The following is an 18,771-nucleotide window of genomic DNA, read 5'->3' as shown; positions in this document are numbered from 1 at the left end:
CTTTTTTTTTAAGAAGACAGGACCAGGGGGCAGTTAGGTGGTGCTTTGGATAGAACACTGGCCCTGGAGTCAGGAAGACCTGAGTTCAAATCCAACCTCAGACACTTAATAATTACTTAGCTGTGTGGCCTTGGGCAAGCCACTTAACCCCATTGTCTTGCAAAAAAAAAAAAGACAGGACCAGGCAGACAGCTAGGTGGTGTGGTGAATAGAGCACTGGCCCCTGGCCCTGAAGTCAGGAGGACCTGAGTTCAAATCCAACCTCAGACACTTATAATTACCTAACTGTGTGACCTTGGACAAGTCACTTAACCCATTGCCTTGACCAAAAAAAAAAAGATGAAGAAAAAAGGACTAAAAATGTAAGTTATGAGAGAGAAAACAAGCCCTTCTAACCTGCATCCAGGGAAACAGTCATCAAATGAAAGTACTCTGTGCTATTTTCCTTGTAAATGTTTATAGTAAAAACAAAGCTATATATATTACTTGGATGGCATAGTGAATAGAACCTGGACCTGGAGTGAGGAAGGCCTAAGTTCAAATGTAGTCTCAGACACTTACCAACTATTGACTTGGGGCAAGGAACATCTTCCTCAGTGTCCAATTATTGTGAGGATCAGATGATATAATATTCATAAAGCACTTTGTGTTATACAATATGTTCCCAAAATGTTCATGTAGCTTATAGTTTGAGATTGTTGTTGCTGTTGTTTAGTCATTTCAGTTGTGACTCTCCTTGACCCCATTTGGGGTTTTATTGGCAAAGGTACTGGGGGGATCCCCATTTCCTTCTCTGGCTCATTTTTACAGATGAGGGAACTGAAGTAAACAAAGTGAAGTGACTTGCCCCGGATCATACAGCTAGTAAGTCTCTGAAGTCAGATTTGAACTCATGAGGATGAGTCTTCTTTACTCCAGGTGCAGCACTCTGTCCACTGTACCACCTAGCTGCCCATATGCTATTATATACTCTTCCCAAGAGTATATAAAATATTATTCATACTGCTCATTTGGCATCATGGTATAATTCAAAGACCAATGAACTTGAAAATCTTGAGTTCTAGTCTTGGTTCTGATGCTTACTTATGATGTGATGACTCACTCTTTGCTCTATGAATTTCTTTTTTCTCATCTTTAATATGGAAATAATAATTTTTCACTATCTACCTCATAAGACTGTAAGGAAGAAAATATTTTGTTAGCTTTTATGAAGAGGTTGAAGTCTTTCCAGTTTTCATGATCTAACATTGGTTCTCTCATTTATTACCTGTGTGACTTTGGCTAAGTCACCTACCCCTTGTAGGTTCCCCTTTCCTTTTTTGTGGGGGGGGGGGAGGGTGCAATGAGGGTTTTATGAGATCTCTTCCTTTACAGCCTAGGATCCTAAGTATACTGATTTGATTTCAGTGATGTATTTTGTTGTTGGTTTTTTAGGTTTGCATCTGTTAACCTCTCTTCCGTCCTTGCCTTTCTAATGACCCATCCAAGACTCCTCTCCCCATGCCTGAGCCTGAATAGGGTCCCTTTGTCTAGATTAAAGCTGGAACACTAGGCGCATCCTTAGGAGTGAAGTGACGGCAACCTAAGATGACAGCATTGATGTCAGAGAGGAGTACCTGGGATAAGACATCAGAAATATATCCCTGGAAGTTTTCAGCTTAAGAAGGGAAAAAAAAGACCCACCATATATATATTATATACAGAGTTGTCAAAAGCTCATCTCTGAGATGAAAAGGGATTTAAAGCTAAAACTCGGAAGCTAAACTATCTGGACATCATCTGTCTACATATCACTTGACTGGCTAAGTCACCCTCAGCTACGTCACTTTTGCTTTCAGTCTCAACAGAAGACTCTTTGACTGGCAAACTGGAGGTAGAGGAACTGGATTCCCAGAGCCACCCAGTGCCCCATAATTCTAGAATCTAGAATTATATAAATTAGTTCACCTTCCCAAAGAGAGAAAAAGAGCAAGTTGGAAGCTTGGAGCCTCTAAGCATTACCATAAGGCAATAGGTACAGTGGCTCAGAAGTCCAAGGAATTGGGTTCAAATCCTGCCTCTAACACTCACTACCTCTGCACCTCAGTTTCCTCATCTGTAAACTAAAGGTTACAGATCAAATGGCCCCTATGTATGATTCTAGATATCTTCTGGCTTCTTCTTTCAGTTGAACTTAGATTTGGCCTTGGAACAGAACTTTCACATATACCTGAGCAGGGTGGATGTATTCTCAAAGATGCCCCACCTGTGCATATAGACAGGGTGGGTTGAGAGTCAAAATATCTGTGTTCTACTTCCAGCCTTGGTATCGACTAGCTAGGTAATCTTAGTCAAATCACTTAATAGAGCCGAGGCTCAGTTTCCACATCTGTAAAGGAGGAATAACACCCCCTTCCCTGCCTTTCCAGCAAGGGAAATGTGATTAATGTGATTAATGAGAGGAAGGGCTGAGTCAACTCCAAAGTCCTAATGCTTACAGGAGTTATTATTAGTAACTCATCCATATGGAGAGAGGGCAGAACTTTCACTTACTTCACAATTTTGCCTTCACCTTGCTAGGTGAAGCTGCTAGGGCCCCAGTCGGATTAGGGAGTAGAACACTGAATTTGATTTGGGATTGAATTCTAATTCTGTTACTATTTGTGTGACCTCCCCTTTTCTGGGCCTCATTTCTTGATCTGTCATGAGAGGGTCTGAACCTTCTCCCAATTCTAATCTATCATTATGGATCAAAGACCAGAGGAGTTGCTTTGAGCCTCCCTTTCTCTTAAGACCCTCTGGAACCTTTCTATCCAACAGGCCCTCCCCTCCAGTATCTTAGCTGGAGATATGCTATGATCAAACATGGAAGTTAAGCCACAAGAAATGAATATACATACACTAAATGCCTGAGGAATATGATGTGGAAATTCAGAGGAGGGCATTATCAGTAGTAGGAAGAGTTAAGTCTTGACATGGAAATTGAAAGGTGAGGAGAATCATCATATCAATTCCCATTTATATAGATGGTGCTTCAAGGCTGGCCAAAAAACAACTCTGGCAGCTACTACTATCCCCATTTTATAGATGAGAAAACTGAGACTGAGAAAGGTTAAGGGAGCTGTCCAAAGTTGTTGTTTAGTCATTGTATTCATGTTTGATTCTTTATGACCCAATTTGAAGTTTTCTTGGCAGAGATACTGGAGTGGTTTTGTCATTTCCTTCTTCAGCTTATTTTACAGATAAGGAAACTGAGACAAACAGGGTGAAGTGACTTTGACAGGGTCACACCACTAGGTAGTATCTGAGGTCAAATCTGAACTCATGAAGCAGACTCCAGACCAGGTATTCTATCCCCTGTCCAAAGTCATACAACTAATAAGATTAGAATGAGGTGTTCCTGTCTGTGAGCCTAGGGTGGGCCAGAAAACACATAGGATCTTATATCTGGAGGTAGAAGGGATCTCAGATCAGAAGAGGACACCAAAGAGTCTTGTCCAAAGTCTCACAAGTCAAATCAGACGCAGGATTTGAAGCTAGGACCTCAGGACACCAAATTAAGCTGTCTTTGGGATTGAGGGATTAGAAAAAATAGATTAAAAATAAATCCTGAGGGGTGACTAGGTGGCACAGTGGATAGAGCACCGGTCCTGGAGTCAGGAGGACCTGAGTTCAAATCCGAGATCAAACACTTAATAATTACCTAGCTGTGTGGCCTTGGGCAAGCCACTTAACCCTGTCTGCCTTGCAAAAACCTAAAAAAAAATAATAATAAATACAAATAAATAAAAAAAATAAAAATCAGATATTTTGGGGGCAGCTAGGTGGTGCAGTGGATAAAACACCTGCCCTGGAGTCAGGAGTACCTGGGTTCAAATGCTGTCTCAAATAGTTAATAATCACCTAGCTGTGTGGCCTTGGGCAAGCCACTTAACCTTATTTGCCTTGCAAAAAAAAACTAAAAAAAAGTATAAAAAAAAAAAGAAAAAGTATTAAGAAAAGCATCTATGAAGAAAAGGACAGGAGATCTGAAATGAAAAGAGCTGGCTTCAGATCTTTAATTCAAAAAAACAAAAATAAAAACAAAAGTCCTCCCTGGGCCTCAGTTTTCTTATCTGTAAAATTGACCATCTGGGCAATCTCTAAGCTAACAATTCCAGGTCTAAATTGGGTGACCCTGTAATTGTATGACCTATTCATTAGCTACTAGGTCCGATCTGCCTCTTCTCTAAATCCAAAATGGATGAGAATTTGGCCCCTTGGGGCAGTTATATGAATCTATGAAAACATGAGCTGGGAGCACCTCAAAGACAGCAGAACATTCTTGTCCACAGGCCTGCTTGCCTTGCCCCTCTGACCGGCAAAGGTGAAATAAGAGCCAGGCTGAGGGAGAAATCATGAAACCAGAGAGGTGTCAACAGAGAAGGTATTTAATCCAAACAATGGGGTCTGGAGAGTGGGGAGGATGGGAGGCCCTAGGGGACTGGAAGGAGGGGTAGCTAGAACCCGAGGCCTTGGCTGAGTCGATGGGTTTCCCACGGCCTCTGGGAGGTCTCTCTGCTCCATCCAAGCTTTAGGAACTTTCTGGGAGAATCCAGAGCCCCCTGGAAGCTGCTTCTCCTATAAGCAGAGATATCCAGTCCCCTTATATGATTTCAGCAGGATGTGGGGCTAGCCCTGAATGGTAGGATCATCCAGAGTAAGAGCGGAAGGTAGAAGACAGAGGCCAGTCAGTCATTTAGCCAACAAATAGAGGCATTTCTGAACTAATCCCCTTGAATTAACTCTGTTCCTCCTTCTTCTTCTTCAAATGAAGGACAAACAATCCTTCCTATGGCATAAAAGAGACCCCTTTGGGTGAAAGCATTTCACTTCAGTGGCCTACTTGGTATAAAGACACAGTATGGTCCAGGAGAAAGATTATTAGATTGGGTATCAGAGGACCTGAGTTCAAATGTCAGTTTTGACATCTGCTAGATGTGTGACCTTGGACAAATCACTAAACCTATCTAGGACTCAGTTTCTGTCTCTGTAAAATGAAGCTGTAGTAAATGGTTTCTATGGCTATGTTCCTATGAGCTCTCCCAACTCTATCCCTTATGTCCTATCTCCCTATTAAATAGGCAGTCCAACAAAACATAACCTGAGGATCCGAAGAACCAATATTTCACATTCAAGAATTAGAATGAATGGGAGATATTCACTGTGGTAGTCTGAACTATTTAATTAATATAGATTAATAAGGGTTTCTGGAGTTTCATAAGGGTGGGACTGAGAGATTTCATAATTTAATTCTCTTTCAGTGTCTTCAAACGCAAATATCATACCCCCCATCTTTACTCACCCAGGCAATTCTTGGTTCTTCCTAAAGCATCTCCCAGTGGTCTGAGCAAACCCCAACTCTCTAATTGGCAGAGCCAAGGAATTAGTCTTACAAACCCAGTATGGTCTATCCATCCACATTGCAATCCAATGCAAATCTATAGAAATTGACTTGATACCTGTTCTATGGAGGACATGAAGCTAGGCCTTCATCAATCTGTCCTTGAATCTATCTGTCAGTCAATCGTAGATCATTAAGTGTCTACTAAGTGCCAATTATTAGGCAACAGAAAAATAAAAGTTCCTGCTTTCAAGGAATTTGAGGTGTAATGAGAAAGATAAGCTGGAAAGAACTGTGGTCTCCTCCTACCAAGAAGACCACAAGCCATAGAGTATCCTACCGGTGCCATAGGGTTCTCTTCCTCTCTCCTGGAGAGTTTTCCATTAGGAGTTACCCAAAGCTTTGGAGACTTTCCTCAAGTTCTTGTGAATAGAGAGCAGAAAGAGGTGTCGGGATGGTGTCTGTGAGTTGACCCCCAATCTCAAGACCTGACCCAGTCCTTCTTCTCCCATCAGACATTTCTCTGATGATCTCCTTTACTCAGCTTCTCCTTTGAAACTTTTGATCTATAAGGTTATAGTCTGGGGCATAATAGAGGCAAGGTAGCAGGAAAATTTGAGTTCAAATTTGGCCTCAGGCATTCTGGGACTGTTTGCCCTTTCACTTAACTTTTGTCTCCCTCAGTTTCTTTGATTATAAAATGAGAATGATGATGATGATAATGATGATGATAATCTCACAGGATGTTGGGAGGGTTGTTCCAAGGCTTCAGATTGCCTGAGAGAGATGGAAACCAATTAAGAGAGAACTATTGAAATCAAAAAAGAGAGAGAGAGAAACCCAATTCTAACCAGAAATTATACTCTGGAACCTCCCCTAGTCTTGTCTATGGGCTTTAGGTTGATAAGCAAAATGATTTAAGTAACAACTTCTTGAGATTTTGCCTTCTATGAGACTCACTGCCCCCTCTGAAATATATTTACCTCTACCCCACTCTGCCCCTCTTGGGCACTCCTGCACCTTGATGCTTTGGGGTGACCTCAGATTACAGTTCCCTTGCCTTGGTTAAAGGATCCTACTTTTTGCTGTTTTGGCAGTTTATTTTAGGTTGTTTATGTGCTTAGCAAAATACCTAATAAACAATAGATGCTTAATAAATCCTTTTTTCCTTTCCAGCTTTGCCCATCCTTGTCCTTCAGGTAATTTCCAACTTGCATGCTTCAGAGGCTTTGGTGTTCTATAGTCACTGACCGAATGTTGGTGTTAAATAGATAGATAGACCTTTGTTTCAGGAACATTAAAAGAACTCTGAAATTTCCCCAAACCTATCCAGGCTGCTTTCTTCTTTCATTTCAATTCTGGGTCCTATCTATCTGTCCCAGATAGTATGGACATGATACTATGGACAGTAAGTAATCTTCATCCACTTTGTTTTTTCAGTATAGATAGTTAGACTAAACTATTTTGAGTGCATGTACATCCATTTAATGCTCTGCAATTATCATCAACACAGTTGTCATTTACATAGTATTTTAAAATTTGCAAAAAAAAATGTTACAAATATTTGATTCTCACAACCCCCATGGGAGATCTGTGCCAGATGAGGAAACCAAGATAGACAGAAGTTAGTGACTTGCCTAGGGTTCCACAGTTTGTGTGTCTAAAGCCAAATTTGAACTCCGGTCTTCCTGACTCTTGCCCCTTTACCCATAAAGATCTATCATCTACCATATCATCTCTGAGGATGAATACCTGAAGACTTTAGGATCCATAAAGATTCCCTCAGATGGGGCCCTCCATCGTAATAGTGGCAAGCACCATGGGTGAGCCCATCTCCATTTTACAAAGAGTTTGATTACAGGGTCATCGGACTCTTCTGTGTTATATCTTCCAAAGATATAGCAAAGAGAACAGTATTGCTGACTGGAAGCCAGGCATGGAAGTCCTTGTAAATTCAGTCACCAGAAAATAAAGACAAAAAATGAGGGGAGGGATGATTGTCCTCCCTCTGGCTTCCCAGAGCATTTTGTATCTCCCTGCTCTTTTCATGTACCATTCCATTTAGCAACCTCATCTGGAGGCTAAAGTAGTAGCCTTTGACTCTGATCTCAGATGCTGCTTAACTGTTGGATGATAGTGCAGGTCTTTGACCTCTCTAAACCTGCTTCATTATCCGCCAAATGAGAATAAAGCCTACTTCCTGAGGTTGTGTTGAGGGAAAGCTTTATAAATGTCTTAAATATCAAAGTGAGTTTATATTTGGATGTGTGTCCTATCCTCGAGGGCAGGAGGTGTGCCTGTGCATCTCCCCCTAGCACAGAGAAGGTACTTGTATGTGTGTGTGGACCGTCATGTCCAACTCTTTGTGACCCTATGGTTCCTACATCTGTGAGATTTTTCTTGGCAAAGATACCAATATAGTTTAGCCATTTCCTTCTCCAGAGGATTAAGTGAATTGACATGCCCAGGGTCACTCAGCTAAGTGTCTGAGGTCAAATCTGAACTCAAGTCATTCTGACTGCAGGACCAGAAAAATCACTGAGCCACCTAGCTGCCTCCTTAGGTATTTACAGTATCATTAAACTGGGAGGAGCCTCAGATTTCCTCTTGTCCAAGCACCTTATGCTACAGATGAGAAAAATTGATGCCCAGGGACCCCCCCCCATTTTTTAAAATTAAAATCCAGTTTTTTTAATCAGCAAAATCCATCGCCTTTGTCTCCAATTGAGAACTAAAGGAAAACAAAACCTCCATCATAGGCGTTTATAGTCAAACAAAACAAATTTCTGAATTAGGGAGTTTCACTGATTTTGCCTGTGATCACAAAGGGGGCCAGGGAACCTAGAATCTCTGATTTTCCAACTGGCGACGGGTCCACTTTGCTGAGGAACGTTTGTGGACTTGAAGTGGAAGAAAGGGCTGCGGCATCTTATTCATTCATTCATTCATTCATTACTTCATTCAGTCAAGGCTTCTCTAGGACCAGCTACTGAACAGGCCAGAGGACGACAGGGACATGAGGACATCCAGATTGTCCCAAAATATTTTATTGTCAGTCTCATAGAGCTCAAAGTTGGAAGGGTATCAGAGGACAAAGACCTGGAGAAAACAAAGCGTGCCCCAAAGTTTTAAACTTTAATAGCCCCAAACTACACTAACATTTTGGGAGTACTTTTGAAGACTCCCCACGAACTATAATAGGAAATGCAATGCAGTGAAGGCGAAGACCCTGTGCTTCGGGTAGCTCTGTCGTTTTAGAAATCCCTACCATGGACTAGGAGAAGAGAGTGAAGAAGTTTGGGGGCAAGGAGACAGGAGCAAGTTGTGACTAATCCTGTCCCTTCCCTAGACCTTTAGGCCACAAAAGGGGCCCAAGGCTTTAGGCTTTAATGGCCCCAAACTGCACCAATATTTTGGGGACACTCGCTAAGACTCCCAAATAACTATAATAGACGACGCAATGAAGGAAAAGACCCTCTGGTTCAGAGAGATGATGCGTTTTCTAAGTCCTTACTATGCACCAGGAGGAGGGTGAGGGACTTGGGAGCCTGGAGTTCAGGTGCGAGTTATGCTAATTCTATCGCTTACCTGGAGAACCAGACCTCTAGAGCACAAAGGGTGCCCCAAGGCTTTACGCCCTAATCACCCCCCCCTGCACTAAGACTTTTGGGACACGGGGACTTGGGAGCCTGGAGTTCAGGTGCGAGTTATGCTAATTCTATCGCTTACCTTGAGAACCAGACCTCTAGAGCACAAAGGGTGCCCCAAGGCTTTACGCCCTAATCACCCCCCCTGCACTAAGACTTTTGGGACACTCTCTTAGAGAGCACTTGGGAGCCAGGAGTTCAGGTGCGAATTCTGCCTAATCCTGCGGCTGCCGTGGCTCCCATAGCGATGCCATTTCTGGTAGGGGGCGTGAGGCCGGGCTCGGCAAATGCAAAGTTTCCTGGCCGTGGGAGGTGTCGGCATGGCGAGGTGCAGAGGCCGGCGTCTCCGGCCGGCCGTTTGTGCCGGAGCGCCCCCACATCCCGGCGGCGCCGGGGCGGGGGGCGCTGTCCAGCCTCCCCGGCCTCGGGGTCCCCCCGCGGTCCTGCGCTCGGCCGGCTCGGGGGCGGGCCGGGGGCGGAGCCGGGCCCGGCCGGAGCGGGAGTGACGCGCGTCCTTAGGCCGGCCCCCGGGGGCCCCGCCCCGGCCCGGCCCGCCCCTCCGCCGCCCCGGCCGCCCGCCCCCTCCCCTGCGCTCCCCGTGCCGCGGCGGAACGCTCAGCCCGGCGGCTCGGCCGCTGGCTCCGGAGAGAAGCGCGGCCCGCGGCCGGAGCCGGGCCCCTCGCTCAGCGCCCCGCGCGCGCCGCCCGCCGGCCCGGCCCCGGCCCCGGCCCCGGCCCCGGCCCCGGCTCGCCCTGCTCCGCCGCGCCGGGCAGGGGGGCCCGTCCCCCCCCGGCCGCCCGCCGCCCGCCGCGCTCTGCGGCCCCCGCGGCCCCCGCGCCGGGCTCGGGGGCCGGGGGGGCGGGGGCCGCGGCGCGGCCAGGGAGCTCCCCGGGCGCAGGGGCCGCGCGGCGGGCATGAGAGGCGGCGGCGGCCGCCCGCGCCCCCGGAGCCCCAGCCCCGGCCCCGGCCCGAGCCGCGGCCGCCCGAGCGCCTAGAGGGAGGGAGGCAGCCCCCCGCCGGAGAGATGTCCAGGAGAAAGCAGAGCAACCCCCGGCAGATCAAGCGTGAGTGCCCAACTTCGGGCCGCGGGGGGGGGGGCAGGAGGAGGAGCCGGGAGGGAGGGAGGGGGGCGGCTCCCGGGGCGCCCCCTCCTGCCCGCCGGCCAACCTCGGACCCCCCTCCGCTCTGGAACTGCGCGGCGCCCCCGGTCGGGAGCCCCCCGACTCAGCGGCTCCGGCTCGGTGGGATCAGCCCTGCTGAAGTCCGCATTCGGGCCGCCCCCCCCCCCCCCCCCCTCGTGCCATTTCGGCGTCCCTTTGGAGCGTCCTTCACCCCTCAGCCAGCCTCTCCCCGGCGACTCCCGGCTCCCACTCCCCACCACCACCCCGTCGCTAGCCTCCGTGGCCGCCTCCTGGCAGCGCCGTGTAATCCAATCCCCATAGGGCAGATCCGAAACGTATAGACGTGAACCCCGGCTTGTACGGTGGGGTCCGAGGAGGCGGGTGGCGGAGCGGGCACTGGGGCGGGGGCTGATGATTTTTCATTTTGCCCGGGACTAGGGGAAGTTTGAGCCTGGCTAAGTGGGTTGACTGGTCTCTGCCTTCCCTCCCTCCTCCCCGAGCTCTCACCGAGATGTTTCAGCCAGATAAGGCAGCCTCTGATCTGGGTGGAGATAAAGTTTAAAATATTCCATTCTGCAAGTCCCGTCCTGATAAGATCGCTCTGTCGGGACGGGCTGAAATTGTGATCTTATCTGCTCAGTTTGACTCTCACAGTCTTTGTATTAAGAAAGAATGAGAGAGAGAGAGAGAGAGAGAGAGAGAGAGAGAGAGAGAGAATATGAGAGATCATGATTATCTAGGAGCCTAAAAAAAAAGCCCTGCAGAGTCGGCGGAGATGTCTGAGTAGGGGTTTTGTTCAGCTCTTTGGCTACTTTTCGTTTCCCCCCTGGAAACCCCGGAGCCCCAGCTCTGTCGGGTCTTCCCTAGGCAGCGCTCAACCTGCCATACTTGTTGACTTTTGAAAGCCAGAAGGAGGGCCGGGTGCAACCCTGATACAGTATCTTGATAAACTCCAGATCGAGACCACCAGGCTTGGCTTTATACGCATCTCAGCGCCTCCCCCCTCCCCCCGTCTGCTCCCCCTCGCCTCCCCGTCCAAGCCCTCTCTGGCTGATAGCGTTGCCCTGGGTTGTCATTCTCCTAGGGAACCGAGCTGATCTAGCCGGGAGAATCTGATTTCAGGTCTAGCTGAGATGAAAGAGATTACTGTTGTATATTCAGGGTGGGGAGGCGGGGGAGTCCGAGAAACTGTTGGAACTTTTCCACTCCGAGAGCTTACCTGCTTCTGCTTCTCATCCCTACCCCCCCCCCCCACCTCGTGGTCCTCCCACCCCAACCCCACCCCCTCCACTCGATCTAAGTGTGGATAACGCTCCGATGGAGGGATAGTTTGAACACGCCCCCATAGAACAAATGTTGCTTTTATCAGCCCGGAGAAATAATTGCCATCTTGAGTGGCATCTACCTGCCAACCTGACTGGGCGATGGCTCAGCTGAGAAGTCTTGATCCAATCTAAAGTGCAGAGAAGGGAATGCTTAGTTCTCCCCTAACGCGTTTCTGCCCCCACCCCCATGATTTTTAAGACCCGGGATCGGAAGTTCTGCTTCCCTTCAGGTCGGGAGATAGAGTCAAGCGGGTGACTCGCTGCGCCCCCCCCCCAGCCCCCTTTCGAGGCGCCCTCCGACAGGCCATTCCAGCCGAATGAGCTGAAGTTAGTTCTGAGGCTGCAGCTGGTCGGCCGGTGGCTTTGTACCCCAGCGAGATGCTGCTCCCTTGCCTTGGCAACAATACTGATCTTTTTCTCGATAAAGTCTATTTGAGGCTAGTGCACGTTCACTGTGTGTGTCTGTATGAGTGTGTGACAGGAAGCCGGCATCCTCACAATCGGCCTGCCTCTGGCTTGCCCCTACCCCGGCACCCACCCTAACAATAACTTATGAACGTGCTCCTTGGGGTTACTCATCCTGCCAGGCGCCCAGGGCTGGCTGGGCTGGGCAAGTGTAGGGAGGGCTCTGCGGGGACCGCTGTTCAGCATTTGTTTCCCTGCCTCTCCCCTTCACCCCTGGGAGATGTCTGCCGCTTTAATGCTTAATAAGGAGTAAAAGGTGATCCCAAGATGGATTGCGATGCCGGCCGGCGGGGCAGCCTGCTGCATGAGAGTGGGGAAAGCCGAGCAGCTGGGGAGCTGAGCTCCGTCGCTGGGGCCCCTGGGCTTTCTGCAGAGATGGCAAGGGGATGATAAGGTGGGAGCCCCATTGATCGCCCAGAATGATGCAGATCGCCCAAACAGGTCAGCCTCACACCCGCCTGGACCCTGCCAGAGAAGCGGGAGAGGTGGGCAGGGAAGACTACGTGTCTCCATCGGAGGGTCCTTCAGTCTCTGTCCTCTTCCCCACCCACCCCCAGGCGAAGGGCAGGGGCCTGGATCCCCCTTCTGGTAACCCTACTCCCAGAATGTGCAAACCCGACCTGTTTACAGCAACTATACTTATATCATGTCAACTGGAGTATTAAAACCTCCCACAGATTCCTATCTGCTCTCTTCTGGTTTTTTTCCTCTTCTCTGTGCTCCCCCCCCTTTTCTTTCTTTCTTTTTTTTTTTTTTGCAACTTGATGAGAATTGCAGATAGACTCAAAAGAGAGATCTCAGGTTAGAAGCTGATGGCCAGGACTGATAAGGCAGAGACACATTGGACTATATTCAATATGTCGAATTCTGATGAATTTTTTTTTGTTTTTTGCTTCGGACCAAGGCCAGGCCAGGTCCACTTGAGGTGAAGAGCCCCATGTCCTTGTCCAGCTCCTTTCCCAGGGTCCTCCAGCTGTCATCTGGGCAGCATATGGCAGTATGGCACCGAATATAGATGGGGACTCTTCCCCCTCCCTCCCCCTTCTTTGCACCCCTGGCCTTTATGGGTCTGTTTATTTAGCTTGGTTCTGACTTCAGGTTGGATTGTGGACTGAGTTAAGATGGATAAAGTGATTGGGTGGTGATGGAATGGCTCACCATTTCTGGCTCTTCCTGTGTTTCAAAGGCAATCTCTTGGCTAGATCTCTTCTTTTTTCCCCCCTCCCCCTGCCTTCCCTAGCTGGCTCCCACCCCCTTGGTGGATTTGGTCCTTGGCTGCTCTTTAGATTGGAGGAAACTGATAAGTAAATGAGGCTGATTTCCTTGGTGGTAAAGGCTACTGTCCCTCCCTCTGCCCTCTCTTCCTGATGCCCCCCTCCCCATCAGAGCCTTAGGAAAACACACCACTCCCCCCCCCCCAAGATGCAGCTGCCTCTTTCTCTCTTTTGTTCTGCTCTGAGATAGATGTGCTCAGCAGATAAGCAAGGGAACCGATCACAACCTCGATAGCCTATTCTGTTTATTAACTTCAAACATGGGAGCTGGGGCCCCCACACAAAGTGAGAAAGCTCCAAGCAACTGTAAGCTGGCAGTTTAGAAAGAGTTGGGACTTTTGAGATGGGGGGGGAACAGATAGGGGGAGACTGATCCCCAACTGATGGGAGCTCCTTGGGTTCTTGGCTTGTCTCCCTTAAAAAAAAATATGAACATAGACCTGAAGAGTGTCCCAGTAGTGTGAGGACGTTTCTGCCTGCCTGTTTTTCCTTTCGGTTCTAGTTTCAGCTACAGTAGATGTGAATTCCTGATAAGCGTTGGGGCCTGATCTCCAGGCTGATAAAGATTGCCAAGCCAGATAAGAGGTTCTTATCTCTACCCACCAGACTGGAGCAGGATTCGCCTATAATAACAAACAGTGAAAAGCAAAGTCGAGGGGGGGTGGGGTGAGGGGGGCTCCCAACAATTTGTTCCATTGCAAATGTGATTAATGCAGGCCTTTTAATTATCTGATTCTGGGGAAGGGGAGGGGAGAAGGGAAAAAGGAAAAGGGGCTGGCCAGAAAGTAGGCCAGGCTGCCAGGCCAGGCCAGGCTATTTTATTTTATTTTATTTATTTATTTTTTTCACCCAAACTTGGCAAAATCCATGTCATTGAAAAGAAACTGGTTCTCTGCCGCTTTCTTTTTAATTAGGTCCAGGTGGTACAAACCCATTAAAATGGAAGAAAGCTGACTTTTCATGATTCTTTTGCTGAGTGAAGGAAATGTTTGGTGAAAATAACAGCCCCTTTTAAAACAGATCTCCTCTCATTCCTTATGAGATGGTGTGAGATAGAGCAATCCGTGGTTCATCGGTCCTCTGCAAAGAGGGAGGTAGTTTTCTCTTCTCAGGATTTTTGGGGTTTGGTTTTTTTGGGGGGGTTGGTTTTTTTTTTGTTGAGGGCAAGGGGTGGAGATTGCATTGTGCTTGATTCTTTAAAATTATCTTTGTCTAGGATGGGCTGGGTGGTTGCTGCATGTTACTTAAGTTCAGTCACTGTGGCTTTTCTGTAAAAGGCAACTAACTGGTTTCCCTCTCGGCCCCCACCCCCTTCCACCAAGGAGTTCTTATTTTCTTGACATTCTACTGGTTTGGAAAATAGCAATGGGAACTTTCTTTTTACGGGTCCTATGTGTTGAAATTCTTTGTTTAGTAGCATTCTCCTCCCTCCCTCCCAGCCCCACTGTAGGAAAACCTCAAGTCTCTAAGCTCCCTGTGGATTGGCAGACATTCAAAAACCTTAGCCTCATGTAGGCACCATAGGGGTGTCAAAGGAAGATCCTCTGGAGAGAAGACACTAGTCTCATCTGACCAGCTGGGTGACCAAAACAAGTCCCTTACACTGTCTTCATTAAGGTTCCAGTAAGAAATTGGGAAAGTGGGAGATCGTTGAACTTTAGAGTTCAGAAGGAGTAGAGGCCTTCACAGGTGTTACAGTTCTTTTCATTAGCCTAGTCCCACAAGATAAACTATGCAAAATGATTGTATCCTTAGACCTCTCTAAGGTTCCTGAAGGACCTTCTGGATCATCAGAGGAAGATAGATAGGATTCCGAGACTTTAGGCCACGTTGGGAGATCCCATCAGTGACTTCTTTAGTTGGCTTTCCCTTCCTCCCTCATCAGTTGCTTTTCAGCAGCCTTTGAGGCCACTTCCTCTGCCAGTGACCCCCCCCCCCAACCTGAAGAGTGGTTATTGGATAAACAGCAATCACTAGTTCTCTAACTTGAAGTCTGAGCACTAATGAGGATTGGGACTATTTGAGCAGTAGGTCTGGAGCCCATCTCTTCCTGACTTATCTAGTACTCCCTCTCCATATTTTACTCTTCTTATAGGCCAACAAGAGACAAGGAACACCTAGGTTCTAGGCCTAGCCCAGCAAGAAAGTTAATCGACTCTTCTGGGAGCCCTGTTTCTTCTAAAATGAAGAGGGTTTGACAAATGCTCTCTTTGCCCAGTATTGACAATCTACGACCCAAAGATCCTCCCCGTCTGACGTTCATAGAAGATAGATCACTCCTGGCATATCTGATTCATATATAAAGCAGAGATCCCATGGCAATTAACTTCAGTGGGCCACTGTGGGATTGAGGTGAGCTGAGCAGATGGATAGATGTGAGGGGTATAGGGGTGTGTGTGTTTTCCATTTTTATTCTGTTTCATAAGGAGCCCACCGTTCTCATGCCAGAGAATCTGAAATTTATTGTATTAGGAGAGAGGGAAGGCTGGATAACCCTAGGAGGCATATTTATCAGAAACTTCCAGAAACTGCTTTAGAAAGTAAATATACTTTCAGACATGTATTAGCTGTGTGACCCTGGTCAAATCACTTAATCCTGTTTGCCTCAGTTTCCTCATCTGTAAAGTGAGCTGGAGAAGGGAATGGCAAGCCATTCCAGTATCTGCCAAGATGAGATCATCAAAGAGTCAAATACAACTAAACAACATTACTAACAGCAAATAACCAAATCTCTATCTCCATTTTCATTTCTGTTACTGTCTCTCTTTTTTTTTTTTTTTTTTTGCAAGGCAAGTGGGGTTAAATGGCTTGCCCAAGGCCACACAGCTAGGTAATTATTAAGTGTCTGAGACCTGATTTGAACCCAGGTACTTCTGACTCCAGGGCCGGTGCTTTATCCACTACACCACCTAGCCTCCCCTACATGACATTCTTCTGAAGAAGAGGCTGAACATTTTTTCTGGGCCTCTGGAGTCTCTGGTAGCTCTTCAAGTATCTAGTGTTGGCAATTTTGTTCCTTCAATGCCTCTCAAATTCATTCCTTTGTATTCAAATAGTCTCTACTCTGGTTCAGACCTTCATCTTCTTGTGCCTCATCTATTGCCATGCCCTCCTAATTAATTCCCCAAGTTCTCATCTCTCCCCTCTTCAGTCCACCCTCCTGCCAAAGTGATCTTCCAAAAACACATTGCTGACATCATCATTTCTGTGCTCAGGAATCTGCTGTGGCTCCTTCTTTTCTCAAAGATAAAAGAGAAACTTTGTCTTTTGCATCCTTTAGAAGTTTCATTTTAGTTTACCATTCCAGGCCAATAGACATTCTGTCTAAACTCTGTTTCAGCCAGATTGGCAGATGTTTACATCCCCACAAAATATGTTCAATCTCCTATTCTCCTACCTTTGCTCAGGTTGATCTCTTATATTCTATCTCTTCATTTTTAAAGCTTAAGTTCTAGTAAAACCTTCTGGAGGAAGCCTGTTCTGATAATTAGTGATATTTCCCTCCCCCCCTTTTTTTATTTGCAAGGCAAAGGGTTTAAGTGACTTGCCCAAGGGTAGGTTGGATTTGAATTCAAAGTCTCCTGACTCTATTCTATACACTGTGCCCACTAGCTGCCTCCCCCCCTTTTAGGCAGTTGGGGTTAAATGACTTGCCCAGGATCACACAGCTATTAAGTATCTGAGGTGGGATTTGAACTCAGATCCTCCTGACTTAACAGGTTAGATACTTTATCCACTGCCCCATCCAGTAACCTCTCTTCAGAGATTATTTTGTATCCTCTTGGTATATGTTTTGTATTTATTTTCCTATGTACACATTCCCCCTTCCCTTCCCCCACTCGTACACTCTCATAACATATGAGCTTCTAGAAGTCAAGGTTCCTTATATTCCCCTCCCTGTTCCTGGTACATACTGATTTTTTTTAAATCGATTTTATTTTTAGCACATAGTTGGTCCTTAATAAATGCTTCTCCAATGAATAAACTAGGGGAGATACTTCCTGACTTCTCGAGAGAAACCCTGGAGTCCCAACTCCCTTCTCATGACCAATTGAATTTTATAAATTGTCTTTCCTGATTTCACTCTCATTTACTGTGAGATTGCCAGCTGCTGATCCTCAGCAAAAAGCAAGGGGGAAAAAACCCTGAAATCATAGACCTTTAGAGCTAGGAGGAAGCACCTTAGTGGTCATCTGTCGCTGAAGCTACAGAATTAGAGAGTTAGGGGTGGCTAGGTGGTGCAGTGGATAGAGCACCGGCCCTGGAGTCAGGAGGGCCTGAGTTCAAATCTGGCCTCAGACACTTAATAATGACCTAGCTGTGTGGCCTTGGCAGATGTTTACATAACCACATAACCCCATTGCCTTGCGGAAAAAAACTAAAAAAAAAAAAGAATTAGAGATTTAGTAGAGTCCTCAGTGACCATCATTTTATAGATGAGACAACAAACCACCAAAAAGTCACATAACTAAATGGTGGCAGAATCAGGCCAAAACTCTGTTTTCATTCATTCATTCAGTGTTTATGTTATGATTCTTGACTCCTAGTTCAGTGCTCCTCTCACAGAATAATCTGACTCTGATCACTCTTTAGGGGCCGGCTCCCTATTAGATGATTTAGAAAAGGATATCCCCACCCCTCCTTCACACAAACACACAGACACACACACACACACACACACACACACACATATTAAAAATTTGATTAAATGAGTAATAATTCAAATCAAGGAACTCTCAGAAACTGCTTCAAGCCATCTCCTCCTTCCCCCCTAACCCCAGCAGTCAAAGGAGCCCAAGGGTGACTCTCATATCACCAAACTAAAGGCCAATTCAGTAAAGAGGGAAATGAGTGTCAAGTGCCATTGACCCAGAGACTGGCTGCCTCTCCCACTGACTAGTTAGGAGTGATTAAAGTGAACTGAGGGAACCTTCATGGAAAGAAAGAGGAGAGCCACTCCTTTGGAGTTGCTTTTTCTTTGTTTGGTATAAGTAGTCTTGCCACTGGGGCTTCCTTTTTTCTTCCTCTCTAGTCTGGGACTAGCAGCAGCCTTGAAAATAAGCCCAGTCCTGTGGAGAATAAAAATGGTTTTGTGTGTGTGTGTGTGTGTGTGTGTGTGTGTGTGTGTCCCCGTGTGTGTCTGTGTGTCCTGCAACTTTGATGAAATGAACCTGTGTTCCACTCCTTAAGCTACCCATCAGTCCAATTGCAGTGATAGTGAGCACAGGGTGAGCATATGATAGCCATCTTCAAATATGTACAGAGGTGATCCAGGATTCTGCTGTATAGCTCCAGAGGGATGGTCCAGTGTCAATGCAAGAAAGATTAGAGTGCAATTAGTCTAAGGAAGGAAGCAGTGTAGAACTGGTAGTGGTACTTAACTCCAGAATGGACTGGCTTGTGAGGGAGGGAGTTCCCTTTCACTTGGAGGTATTCAAGTAGAATGCATTCATCTTCAGGCCAGGGCGCTGGACCAGACCTCTTCTGAGGATCTTTGAACCAAGATCCAAAGGCTTCTGAGTCAGTGGTTTTTCCATTGAACCAATACTTTGATGGCCTATTTGCATACTCATTCGG

The 18,771-nt window shown here is 46.9% G+C and overlaps 1 protein-coding gene across 1 annotated transcript in view; it reads left to right on the top strand.

Moving 5' to 3' along the window:
• The first annotated feature begins 9,936 nt into the window (after positions 1 to 9,936).
• The window catches only part of ZFPM1 (zinc finger protein, FOG family member 1), a 193,050-nt gene continuing 184,215 nt past the window's right edge, over positions 9,937 to 18,771 (top strand). Inside the window, 1 exon segment of the mRNA XM_074201367.1 lies at positions 9,937 to 10,073. Coding sequence (XP_074057468.1) covers positions 10,034 to 10,073 — 40 coding nt within the window. The 5' untranslated portion in view covers positions 9,937 to 10,033.

Source organism: Macrotis lagotis, chromosome 1 (genome assembly GCF_037893015.1).
Source record: "Macrotis lagotis isolate mMagLag1 chromosome 1, bilby.v1.9.chrom.fasta, whole genome shotgun sequence".
NCBI classification, from domain to species: domain Eukaryota; kingdom Metazoa; phylum Chordata; class Mammalia; order Peramelemorphia; family Peramelidae; genus Macrotis; species Macrotis lagotis.
This window is presented reverse-complemented; position numbering and strand designations above follow the sequence as displayed.